Source organism: Neopelma chrysocephalum, unplaced genomic scaffold (genome assembly GCF_003984885.1).
Source record: "Neopelma chrysocephalum unplaced genomic scaffold, ASM398488v2 Primary Assembly neopelma1_66, whole genome shotgun sequence".
Classification (NCBI taxonomy): Eukaryota; Metazoa; Chordata; class Aves; order Passeriformes; family Pipridae; genus Neopelma; species Neopelma chrysocephalum.
The window spans coordinates 1,589,649-1,602,628 of record NW_020897725.1 but is presented as its reverse complement, the minus strand read 5'-3'; the positions used below and the strand labels follow the sequence as shown (position 1 = coordinate 1,602,628).

General features: G+C 35.5%; 1 protein-coding gene across 6 annotated transcripts in view; it reads left to right on the top strand.

Annotated features, from left to right (window-relative positions):
* CSMD3 (CUB and Sushi multiple domains 3) overlaps positions 1-12,980 on the top strand; it is a 621,549-nt gene that overhangs the window by 273,613 nt on the left and 334,956 nt on the right. For all 6 annotated transcript variants that reach the window (XM_027684441.1, XM_027684440.1, XM_027684437.1 and 3 more), the window contains 2 exons: positions 3,368-3,492; positions 9,885-10,006. In XM_027684441.1, the coding sequence (XP_027540242.1) occupies positions 3,368-3,492; positions 9,885-10,006 (247 nt within the window). The remainder of the gene's footprint in view (positions 1-3,367; positions 3,493-9,884; positions 10,007-12,980) is intronic.

Genomic DNA, 12,980 nt, shown 5'->3' with positions numbered 1-12,980 from the left:
ACTGATCAATATTGCAGAACTTTGTACCTCTACTTGTTGAGTTTCATGAGATTTCTATTGGCCCAGTGCTGAACTTTGTCAGATGTCTGGATTGAAGCTCTGCTATTCAGTGTGTCAGCTACTTTTCCTACTTTTGTATGATCCATAAATCCATGGATCCATAAATTCTGTCTCACTGTCAAAGTTGAGGATGTAAATATTAAACAGCATAAGACTTCATATTGATTTCCTAATGCTCAACTTATTACTGGCCACTAGCTGAATACAAAGCCATTGATTCCTACCCTTTGATCACAGCTACCAGGCCAATTTTGAATATATATCTATTCAGTGCATATTTTGTCATCTCTCATAAGACACTGCTGTAAGAGGTGCTGTCAAAAACCTTGCTGATGTTGAGAGCTGTTACACTGAGCACTAATACCTCTACCAGTGGTCCGTGTAGCCTGTCATTTTGGCATAGAAGACAAGCAAGTTGATCAAATACAGTTCATCTTTGGTAAATCTGTGTAAGTGTTCTTAATTTCCTGTTCATGCTTCCCTAGAATACATGTTCTTTCTAAAGATTGATGTAAGGTTCCTAGCTTCTCCTTGCCTTTCTTAAAAGTTCATATAATGATAGCCTTTCTATAGTCACTAGGAACTTCTCATTGCCATAATTTTTCATAGGTGATACCAACCTTGCACAGACTCAGTCAAATTTTTCAGCACTCTTTGGTGAAAGTTCTCTGGCTCCCTGCCTTTGAATACAGCCATCTTCTTTTACCTGTTGCTCCCCAGTATTGGCTGTCCCTCTTCTTCACAAATCATGTTGGTACATACAGATGCCTAGGAGCACATGTGCTGTAGAAATTCATGCAGAAGAGATATCTAGCATTTCTGGCTTTTCCATATTGGATTTCAGCACCACAAAGTTGCCTCATCCATTTATTAATGAACCCACATTGCATATGAACTTTCTTTTGTGACTGATATACCCACAGAAGCTCTTTTCCATACTAATGTGTCTTGCCAGTCTTGGCTCTAGCAAGGGGCTCATCCGAAGAGTCTAATTTAGTCACCCAGGGACTACTAAATTAGTAGCTCAGGTTCAGAAAGTTCATTAATCATAAATGATTGAAATATGATAATGATCAGATGAACTATAAGTGTTTACTGTATTCTAAAGATTTTCTCTAAGCATTCACTTTTCATCACTTTTAGTGTTAGTATACTGGACTAAGTGAACCCAGTCTGGCCTTTGGCTGCATCCACAGACAACTGGTTTTTTGCTGAATATGTTTTGCTTTTGAAATTTGTGACAGATTTTCATGCTGTTCTTTAGATTTTTCTTTTTTTTTTTGGTTTATGTATGTCTATATAATATACAAAAAAGTTAACAACTTCATAGCTATATCGTACTTCTGTTCTCTTGAGATTTACAAAGTAGATACAGTCACACGTTTAGGAGGGTTCATCTGGTAAAGAGTTTGGGTCAAATGTAAGTCAGAAAATCAAAGTGCCCTTATTTTTCCACACTGTTTTTGGTCACTTGTTCCTACACTCTGTTTTTGGAATAGTCAGCCGGTTTTCTCTAAAATAATACTTGCCCACAGTTTAGAGGCAGACTACTCCAGGCTTCCATGATCTGATTTTCTCACTCCCAAGTCTTTAGTTCTCTAACATACACGCAGGCTGTGATCAGGTCTCTCACATGTCCTCCTGCAATTCCTCTGGATATGCAATAGATATAATCAATTTTATCCTATCAAGAACCCCTCCTTGTCCTATAAAACCATACTCAAATTACTTGGGATTTTGTCGAAGAAAAAGAAAATAAAAAATAACAAACCTTGCTGAAATTGCTGCCTCATCAAACCCTCATCAAACCCATGGCTAAGTGCTCTAAAGAAAACTAATTTACCTGTCCTTTTTGATCTTCATCATATTAATGATGAGATACCTCAGGTATCTCATCCACCCTCCTAGGGAGGGAAATGACACTTTATCCTCTTGTACTCAAGTTATGAAACTTATTTAAGAGAAAGATGGATTTTGAACTGAATTCTTTTATGTCATAGATTAAAGTCGGTGGAGAAAAAATATTGTCATCAGAAACAAGAAGGATCTCTCCTACTAGACAATTTTGAAAGAATTACTGTTTTTTTCCATTTTTAAAAGAGTGTATAGATAGGTAATGACAGCAAAATATTAAAAAATGGTAATCTAGACTAGGCTTTTAAGTTACTGAGAGACTAATTTTAATATTTCCTTAACAAGCTCTCTTATTATTGTCTTTTTTAGTTGATCTTCCATGGAAGTTGATCTCTGACTCTTCTATTTTCTTTCTTAGACTGGTGTTTTATCATCTGCTTATCTAACTGCCCTTAGTAGGTCTCAAATTCATGGAACATATGTCACAGATTTTGTAAATTACCCAATCACACTGTGTTTATGAGTCAAGTATGCTTACATCATATAATCTCAAATATCAGTTTAATATCAAAATGGATTTGGACAAGTAAAGTGGACTTCATATTGCGAACATTATTTATACTTTTGGAGGCAATAAAAATAATTATCATACTTGTGCGGTCTTTATAATCATTTAGACCTCTGGAATTTTTGCCAGTTACAGTTTGGTTGCCATGAGTTCAATGTAATTCGTAAATGGTGTACTTTCTGCTCAGTATTTCCTCTTTAAATCAGTCTGTGGTTAGTTAAAGGAAACATATTTTTCATGTTATTTTTCTTCATGCGTTCCTTTTTTTTTTTAATAATCAAAGAGGTTCAGATTTTCTCAACATGACTTTCTAAAGCAGATGATTATTGCGAAAATCTGGAGAAAGATATTTGTGTCTTCCCAATTGCTACCTTTTGAACTTTTCTAACAGTATAGTCTCTGTAGTAGCTGTGCATAACTTTTAACATTGATGACAGATAGTCATTGTGTTTCACAGACAGATAGTCTTTGTGATCTACCTTGTGGCTCTTTTTCCTCAGTCTCATATAGAAGCTTTTCAGCCTTACATTGCAAGGGCCTTTACATTATGTTTACTTTCTTATTTTCTTAAGTTTTTCACTTTTATATCTTCCTCTGTTTTCTGTGGACTCTGCAGTTCTTCTTTATCCCATTCTTTCACTTGACCTCCAAATGACTGTTAAAAAGAGGTAAACCAGCTCATGCCAAAGTGAGGCCAGAGAGGGCTGAATGCTGTGCACTGTCAGGCTTATACATAGCCTTCAGCCTTTTACTACTGAGAGCAGAAATTACTGGATTATGTGTTTGTATTGTTTGTCAGGGCTGTCATATCTAAAAGAATGGAAAAAATTTACTGGTATCCATTTGTAAAAAAATGCTTCTTTTTATGTCATTGTTTGATTTTAGCTTGGGAGCAACAGTGCAGTTCTCCTGCGATGAAGATTATGTGCTTCAAGGTTCCAAAAGTATCACCTGTCAGAGGATAGCTGAAGTTTTTGCTGCATGGAGTGATCATAGACCCGTGTGTAAAGGTAAAGAGGAATTCTTACCCTTACGGCGATTTTTCTATTTCACATCTATCTATTGTTTGAAAGCCAATCCTATTAAATTAGTATTTTGTAAGTACCTGAAGTTTTAATCCCAATGTCCCCACTGTCTTAGTAAAGAAGGACACACCTATGCTGTTTTGCCTGTGGATAGCTCACTGGAGATGGTTGTCAGACACAGCTAATTAATCAAGGATCCTGTCTCCCACCTTAGGTGTCTAAAGCTGTGCAATATGAGTACCCCAGAGTTTCTCCACTATGGAAATTAGGTCTCAAGAAAGGTGTGGACCAGTGAAAATGGGACAGAAGAAATTTTTAAAATATCAAAATTCTCTAAAATATAACAGTATAAACAAATGTAAAAGAACTGGCTTGTTTTGATCTGAAGAATAAAGAATCCAGTGAAAGAAGAAGGAAAGTATAAAATATAACAGGCTACAATTGTGGAAAAGCAGATTTGCAGTTGGACACTACCAAAACTTTCTGAACTAAAGAAATTTAGGTACGTGAGCAGCAGTATTCCATAGCATATGAGATACACATATATCCAGGAGAGTTTAAACACACACAGACTCATATTGAGGTGGGGTAATGGACTAAATACCTCTTCAAAGTTCTTCCAATCCCTATTTTCTGTGTTTTATAAGAGAAAGAACACTTAAATTTCAAAACTGATTCACTTAAAAAAAAAAAATCATCGTGAAGATCATATGTAGGTATGGCTGCATGACAAGATTTATATATTTACTGTATGATAACCATGACAAAATGATAATTCAAAGATACTTGGCTTTTATATCCCACGTAAACAGTGATATGGTAATTGTACCACAAATAGAATCGTAGAATCATTGAGGTTGGAAAAGATCTTTAGGATCAACAAGTCTAACCGTCAACTCAAAACTAGCATTGTAACCCCTAAAACACTGAACCATATCACCCAGTGCCAGATCCGGATGCCTCTTAAACACCTCCTAGGATGGTGTCTCCACCATCTCCCTGGGCAACCTATTCCAATGGCAGCCCACCCTAATAGTGAAAACATTTTTTCTGGTATCTGATCTGCATCTCCCCTGTCTCAGCTTAAGGCCATTTCTTCTGATCCTCTCACTGCAGGCGCAGCAGACGACACCAGTCCCCACCTCACTACAGCCTCCTTTCAGATAGTTGTAGGGACCAATGAGGTCTGCCCTGAACCTCCTCTTCTGGAGACTACACAAACCCAGCTCCCTCAGCATGTCCTCATAAGACATGTTTTTCAGACCTTTCATAAACCTTGTTGCCCTTCACTGGACATGGTCCAGCACCTCAATGTCCTTTATAAAGTGAGGGGGGCAGAACTGAACACAGTACTTGAGGTGCAGCCTCAGCAATGCCAAGTACAGGGGGATGATCACCTCCCTAGTCCTGTTGGCTAAACTATTCTTGATACAGGCCAAGATGTCATTGGCCTTCTTGACTACCTGGGCGCACTGCTGGCTCATATTGACCCGGCTGTCAAACAGCGCCCCCAAGTCTTGCTATCCTCTGCATATTATGCATTTGAGAATACAATTTAACAATTGTTGTTTAAAAAACACTTTAAAAGGAAAGCATACTGTAATTGGCAGTTAATTTATCAATAGCACACACACTGTCTGTTTTTTAAAGTATCTCTCCTAACAGACGATAAAGTGTTATAAGCAGTACTGTGTCAAGACAGATGTATGCACAGCTACTTGTAAGTTTTCAAAGGCAGCTTTTGGGGAATATGGCCTTCAAGAAAAGTGGTTATTAAATACATTGCTTTTCACTTTTGTGTAAGTTTTGAACTTTAAATAGCAGCAGGTATTAAAGTACTTAAATATAAAAGAGTAACCACATTCTTCAGTTCATTTTTTCCACTTTTTCTTATGATTAAGAACTAACATTGCATAATGATTTATAAATCATGTTAGTAAATGTGTCTAATTATAAAGTAAGCATTAATTATTTATAGATGGAAATATGTTATTCAAACCCAAAACCACAGCATTTCACTTCTTTACACTCACTAACTTCATAGAACTAATTTCACCCTAGAAAGCTGACGACCAATATTTAAAAGGTTATTAGGAATTGATACAATGCCACGTGGTGAAGCCAGACAGATGGTATAGATATTCTAGTTTAGCAAATATGAACTGCTTTAGAGTATCATTACTTGCATTAAAAATACTGATTTAAGTACCTTAGATGTGCTATAATTTTGGTTGTTTTCATTAAGAAGATGTTTCAATTACACTCTTAGATATACTAAAGCTGGAATATAAGCATTTCTTCCTGACTAGTAATGTGCACGTTTCGTGCACAGAACACGTGATAAACATTTTGAAAGAATTTTGTATAAGTAGCAAAATATTATATAGTAACATGAAGGGTCTGAAAAAATATGTTTACATCTATTAGTTGAACTTGCCTGTCTGTGTACAAACCATTTGGGAAAACAAATTAGGCAATCATGTGCAAATGTTATTTTATGCAAGAAATTATTATTTTCTGGTAAACTGATGCAGCTTTGCAGAGAACGAGGACACAGGTGGTATATTAGATACTTAATCTCTCTTTAGATATAACATCTTTAGAATAATATCTATCTGTTCTTCTCTAAAATGTCACTTAAAGTCCTGCTTTTTATTGTGTGCTTTTTCCTATTTGAACAGTACAACTTGCAATTGTTTTCATTCACTTATATAAATTATATTGAGCACACACCAAAAATCCTACAGTAATGATACATTATTCAAAAGTGGCTTGTGAATATCCATAATTAGTTGCATTAAGATACTCCAATTGGGCAGGAATGGGAGCTTTTCAATTCTGTTAGATGCATTTGATTTGACATCATAAATCCTCAGGACTTGTTCTCATACAGCATATGAGTGACTGAATATAGCAGCCTGCTAAAAATGAAAGCTTAGCTCTCTTTAGGAGTTATCATGCAATACCAGCTGGAACTGGCATAAGATCATATTCAGGAAATGCATGTGCAATGAAAGTGAACCTGGCATAAGTTTGAAGCATTTCTATAGGAAAAATATAGTAGGACTTTGAGAAGGAAGACTGATACATCACTTCCAAAACATAAGTAAACCTTGTAGATGATCAACATCTTTTAGACCTTCTTCTCTCGAGTCTTGGCTGAATTCTGAATGTTCTGACTTCTAGAAAAGACTGTGAGAAAATTGTTATTTTAGATATCCTGACCAGATTAAATTGCAGTTGGATTACCTTGTAGTTTACCAACAATTATCCTTTCTTTTTCATATTTTTAAATATAATTTAAAATGTAATAATTCTCTTATCACCCAAGAAAAATAGCAAATGCTTGGATATAGGAATCTGATAAAGAAATATGGCAAAAAATCAATGTATTTGCCCCATTTGATTTACAGACAAGGGATATTGAAAAGAAGTTAAAATTTAGAGCTCTGAGGAAATATCTTTGTTGTAGGCAAGCAAATAGATTAACATAAGCAGCAGCTGAAAATTAACTCTTCAATTGCTCCATTTTATTGGAATTTTAAATTTGATTCATCTTCTCAGACATTTATGGTTTCTTTACCTTGACATTTTCAAGATTGATGCATCATATAAGCCTAAAATTCTGATGGGGATATTTAAATTTGTTCCAATCTAATTGGCCTCATATAAATCTTGTAACATACCACTGTTAGAGGACAGCAGAACAGACAATGTCTTCTCATCCTTCCTGAGAAAGAAAAAAAAATGTTAAAGGAAATGACATGAGAATCTTTACCCAGGCATTCATTACATATTGAGTTGTGATTGAAATCTGTCATTTGAAAGATGAAAATTTCTTCAGTTGTTAATTATTTTGTATCCCAAGAAATACTTAATATATGTAGCTGTAATACCATGTCTGCTTTACATCAACTTCTCTGTGATTCAAGAGAGAAAGTTTAAACACTTCAAGATTGAAACCCCACTTATTTGTCTGCCATGAGATTCAGTATTCCCCTACAGGGCAATGCTGTTATTACAAAGCCAGCTTGATTAAGCAGACTGTTATCTTCTTTATGAAACTATTTGTGAGTTGATAAATCTCTTCCTCTCATTTACGTTTCAGGAAATGAATCAGATAGATCTATTCACATTTGGTTCATCAGCCTTCTTATTTTCACGACTGCCGCTTCTGATTTCTGCTTGCTTGTTTTTTTAGTCCCTGTCCTGTGAAACATTTATGAATGCCACCTTTTGTAAGTCTTCTGGCAAGTCAGAAACAAATACAGTATTTTGGAAAAGCTCATCTAATCTGTAGAAGGAAAAATTGTTTTCGAAAAAATTCTTTATAACTGAGAAAACTAAAGGAGATATACGATTTGTGATCTTTATCATGATCATCCAATTAATAATCATGCTACAAAGTAATTTGGAATCTTAGTAGAAAAAGAATCAAATGATACTATGTATGTGAATTAGGTTCGTGCAAATTTAGAACACAAGTTTTTTGCTTTGTATTGCTATTTTGGTCAGTTCATTTCACTGACTAAAGTGATTTTCAAATAGGTTGTAAACATCAGACTGATTAAAATGTATGAGTAAGCAGAATGTACATTATAAATTTTAGATCTTGCTTTTACAAATACATTTACTTACCTATAGTACATTTTTGAAAAATCCACCTTTACCTCATTTATCTCTGAAATGCAGCCATGTATCTGGACCTCTTAAATGTCTTGCTGACTAACCATGTATGTGTGTATATGCACACACACACATAGACCCGGGTAATGCATCACAGATAAGTAGGGACAAAAGCGGTCCTAACTGGTCAGTTCTATTTCCTTACTGCTCCAGCTGTATTTATTCCCAGAAGGTGTTTGTCGAACATTATGTATTTCCAAGGGAAATGCTCTTACATCTTACTCAAGCACTCCAGTGCTTCATTAGCCTTGCAAGTAGAGGACTTTCTAATTCAAATGTGAACATTTGTTACTGTACTTAAACAACTTCTTTCAATAGGGACTTCTATATAAGGACAGGTTTTTAATTTGTCTTTTCAATGGCTTATTGTATACTTCAAGTATACCTGATCTACTTTAAACTAACCAACAGCAGTTCAGTCAGCCCTTCCTCGTGAGTCGTATACATATGGACCTCCAGCATTTTTCATCATTTTCTCAATGGATCCCTGAGGAGCCTTCCTCTCACTTCCATATTCTCTCCTTGTTTTCAGGCTTCTGGTGTGTCTTTGAACAGAGTTTTCACCAGAATATAACTTCTTTGAGGGGTAGAAGTGGTGCAGGTTGGATGGCAAAAGTGACATTCTTTCTAGAGGCTAATGTGGGGGAAGGAACAAGCCTTCATCCAGCAGCAGCTGAATCTTCCTGTGTTCAGTATTGATCAAATAAACATGCTTTGTGAAAGTGCAATGCAACTGAAGGGTAATTTCACATATCTAAGTGAGATTTTTTTACTCAATTAAGCAAGATGGTCTTTCAGAATACAGTGGAAGCAATAATTCTTTACCTGTGCAATTTCTTTGTGGTATCATAATAATCACTGCACATATCACTGGGATAAAGTTAGGTTGCTTGTCAGTTCTACGTCTTCATACAGGAAAAGTTAACCAGTAGAACATTCAGCAAAGACCTGAATATCAAGGAACCATCAATAAAAGTGTTACTGACTTCAGCAGACCAGGAATTTAGTGCCTTAAAAGTGTGATTTGCAAGCAGAAAGGATACAATTTATATTCTTTGTATTATTTGTGATGCGAGATGCAAGCTACAGTAAATAAGAATATGCTTGTTTTTATTTAAGATATGCTATTGTAAATAACCATATAGACTTTGATTTATAAATAAATGCCCTTTGTAGTCTTTAGAAACAGATAACACTGTTTTGTGTAAGTCTAACTTCTACAAGTTTCCTTTAAAGTTTTCAGTGCTTCAGCCATGGGTTCAATGAGTTATACAGTGGTCACAGCAAAAAAAATACTGACATGCAATACACCAATACATATGCACAAAAAAGCACAGTGATAAAAGTGATCTTTTTGTTCTACTATCTAAACTAGTCTTTCAAGACCTTAGTGAAGGTGGATAAGTTACTTCTTGAAGTTTTAAAAATAGGACTGTTTCTCATAGTGTAGCTATTCTTTTTACTGCAAATATATTTTTTTAAGATTATAAGCTTATACACCAGAGAAAGTCTATTTTATTCTGTCAGAATAAGTAAATATGAATGTTCGATTCTCTTGTAAGAGGTGGTTCTATTTTTGGTCAATGGTATTTTAATTCTTCACATCGTGATTAGAGTAAGTTAGAGACTGGTTTATGAATCTGCTACATATATTTTCTATGTGACTTGAAAGATAAACTTTCTTTTTACAGTCAAAACTTGTGGATCCAATCTTCAGGGACCTGGAGGCACTTTCACATCACCTAATTTTCCATTTCAGTATGACAGCAATGCTCAATGTGTGTGGGTCATCACAGCTATCAATACCAATAAGGTAAGTTTAAAATTTTGTCTTTGCTTACAGAAAAAAATAAAAGACAAGAAAAAGAACATGCAGACCATAACATTTTTGACTAATATGATTTATCTCTACAGTCCAGCTGCTGTACTAGGTGCATTTCAGACATTTTAAAGAGATGTCTGCTATTAGATAAGTATGGACAGATGTTAAAACCTCTTGTTTCCCCCAAGATTTTTTTGCTTTTTGTATGCCAAATAGATGCTATCATGTTTTTATGTGATTCTCTAAATGAATTCCCAGAAGCAACTACTCAATGGTATGAAGCAATGTCATGGGTCCACTAATATTTTGTTACAACCAGAAGAGCTGCTTTGTGTATAAAACTGTTTATATCATGTTTGGCCTTAGACTATGTAAGAAGTCACTGAAGTTAACTTTCCCTTCATGAGGGACTGTTCTGAAGTTGTTTATTTCATTGTCTGAACCACTGTATTAAAATCCCATATACTTTATGCCTCATTTTAAACCAAAAGTACTAGGAGTTTTGATAATGCCAGATGAGTCAAAGTAGAGCAATAAAGCTAAGTTATGACACCAGTTGTCTTTAATTTCAAGAACTAGGCACCTGGCAGCAATACCTATATTCTATTTCCAGGTGTATCATTTTATCTGTACTGAGTGTAATGGACTTGTTTAGATGTAATAAAACATAAATTAGCTGTGCAGCTCAGAAATGTTTTATAAAGGACTATCTACATCTGTGTTTGCTGGTACAGGGATATATTCTACCTCTAATTTCTGCCTTATATTGCCATCTGCATCACACTCCATTAACTGATCAGACAGGCCTAGAAGGCCTACCGCTTTGCACCTGAGTTCATCAGAGGACTCAGTGAAAACCTGATTACATTTCAGAAACCATGTAGCTACACTGGTGTATTTCTCCCTCTAATTTTACAAAGTCCTATGTGGAAACCATCCTTATGTTTCACTTTGGTAGAAGAAAGAAGGATATTTAAACAGTTAATTATAATTTGATAATGGAAATTGTAGTCATGTTTTAGTGGGGGATGGGTAAGGAGCTATGATTGTTTGTTTGTTTAATTCTTATTCCAAGGACTGCTAATCCAATTTATCCAATTTATAAGTCATTAAAAATGTGTCAAGAGTCTTTGAAAAATGATGCAATCTCCGTTCCACAGATGGGCAAGAAGTTCAAAAGTAATAGTTAAGATCCATTTCATTCATATTTTTATTTCTTTAATCAAAAACTATTGGTAAGATGAAATCTGTGCACATCTAGAATTTCCGAAAGTTTTGTCAAATGTGACAGTAGATAGAATTTAATGTCATACTGTGTGAGGAAATGAAACACAGCTATTACACTTTAAACAAGTTCTTTAAATGGCCTGAAAACCTCTATTGAGCCGTTGAATGAAATTAAGACTCTTTTCACCATATTTTCCATAAAATGGTTTCCTTTCTTAAATGCAGCAAGGGCATGTCTACATAACAAAAAAAAAGCCAAATAAGATTTTAGACATTCTACCAATGGTAGAAGCAAAACTTTAAGCTGACAAGCAGGTATGTATTTACTGGCAAGTCACAGGTTATTGCAGGTTTTAGATATTAGTGACTTGGAGATCGTTAAGGATTACACGCAGATGAAGATATTCATGTCTTAATGCTGCCTTCCTCTTCTGTCCCTGCTAGTTCACAAGGTGGTTATGCAAAGTTATCTTCAAAACCTCTGAATTTTGTTTTGATCAAAAATATTCTTTTCAGGAGTATTCAAAAACATTATTCCTCAGTATTATTTTCCCTACAAATATACAGTTTCTGCTTTTAAGAAACTTTGAATTTAAATCTGAGTGCAGAAAATTAATTGAACAAATGGTTCTGGTTGTTGGTGTGGTTCACAGAGCTACAGAATGATTATGGTTGGAAGGAACCTCTGAAGATCTTGTAGTTGAACTCCCCTGCTTAAGCAGGGCCACCTAGAGGCAGCTGCCCAGAGGATCTTTGAATATCTCAGAAGATGGTGACTCCACAATCAGAGCTAGTGCCCAGTCACCCCCACAGTGAAACACCGTTTTCTGATGTTCAGAAGGAACATTCTGTGTCTCAGTTTGTGCCTGTTCCCTCTGGTCCTGTCACTGGGCTCCACTGGAAAGAGTTTGGTTTCATCTTCTTTACATCCTCCCATCAGGAGGTTATAGACATTGAGATTTCAGTGAGCATTCTCTTCTCCAGGCTAAGCAAGCCCAGCTATTTCAACCTTATGTGAGAGATGCTCCAAACTCTTCTTAGTGCCCCTTCACTGGACTGTTTCCTGTAGCTGCATATCTTACTTGTGCTTTGCAGGTGCAGTTGTTTTCCTTTCTCTCAAAACACAAGATCAAATTTAAAAATTCCAATTCTAATGAAAACAATATAAACCCTCTCTTTGTCATAGATTGTACCTGTAATAAGTCAAATAAAATGCATTTAAGTTATTTTGTATTGATTTTTCCCCTGAAACTGTAAATCCTGCAAAATAGCAAATGAGCATAGCATGAAAACTATTCCAGAACCTGACTGATACCAATATATAAGTATACACTCAGTTTTAATATTTGGGGATGAACCAGAATTCATAGGTTGACTATCTGCACTGGTTCAGAAAAACATTTTAGTGTACTCTTGCTTCAGTTTTATTTGATTAGTATTTATGTTTTGATTGTATTTACAAGGTAAGGTTTGCTAGCAGGGATAGCTGCAGGGGTGAATTCTCTCAGAAGAGATCAGGAATTGTCCCCATATCAGACAGATAGTCCTACTCAGGTCCAAAACAGACCCACCACAGGTCAAAGTAGAGCAAATCAGGCAAGCTGGTGGCACCTCTGTGATAACTCATTTAAGAAAGTGTAAAAAAATGCTGCACAACAGCAGCTAAAGGAGGCGAGTAAGAATATCTGAGGGAAACAAGCCACAGACACCAAGGTCAGAGTAGAAGGAGTGCAAGGAG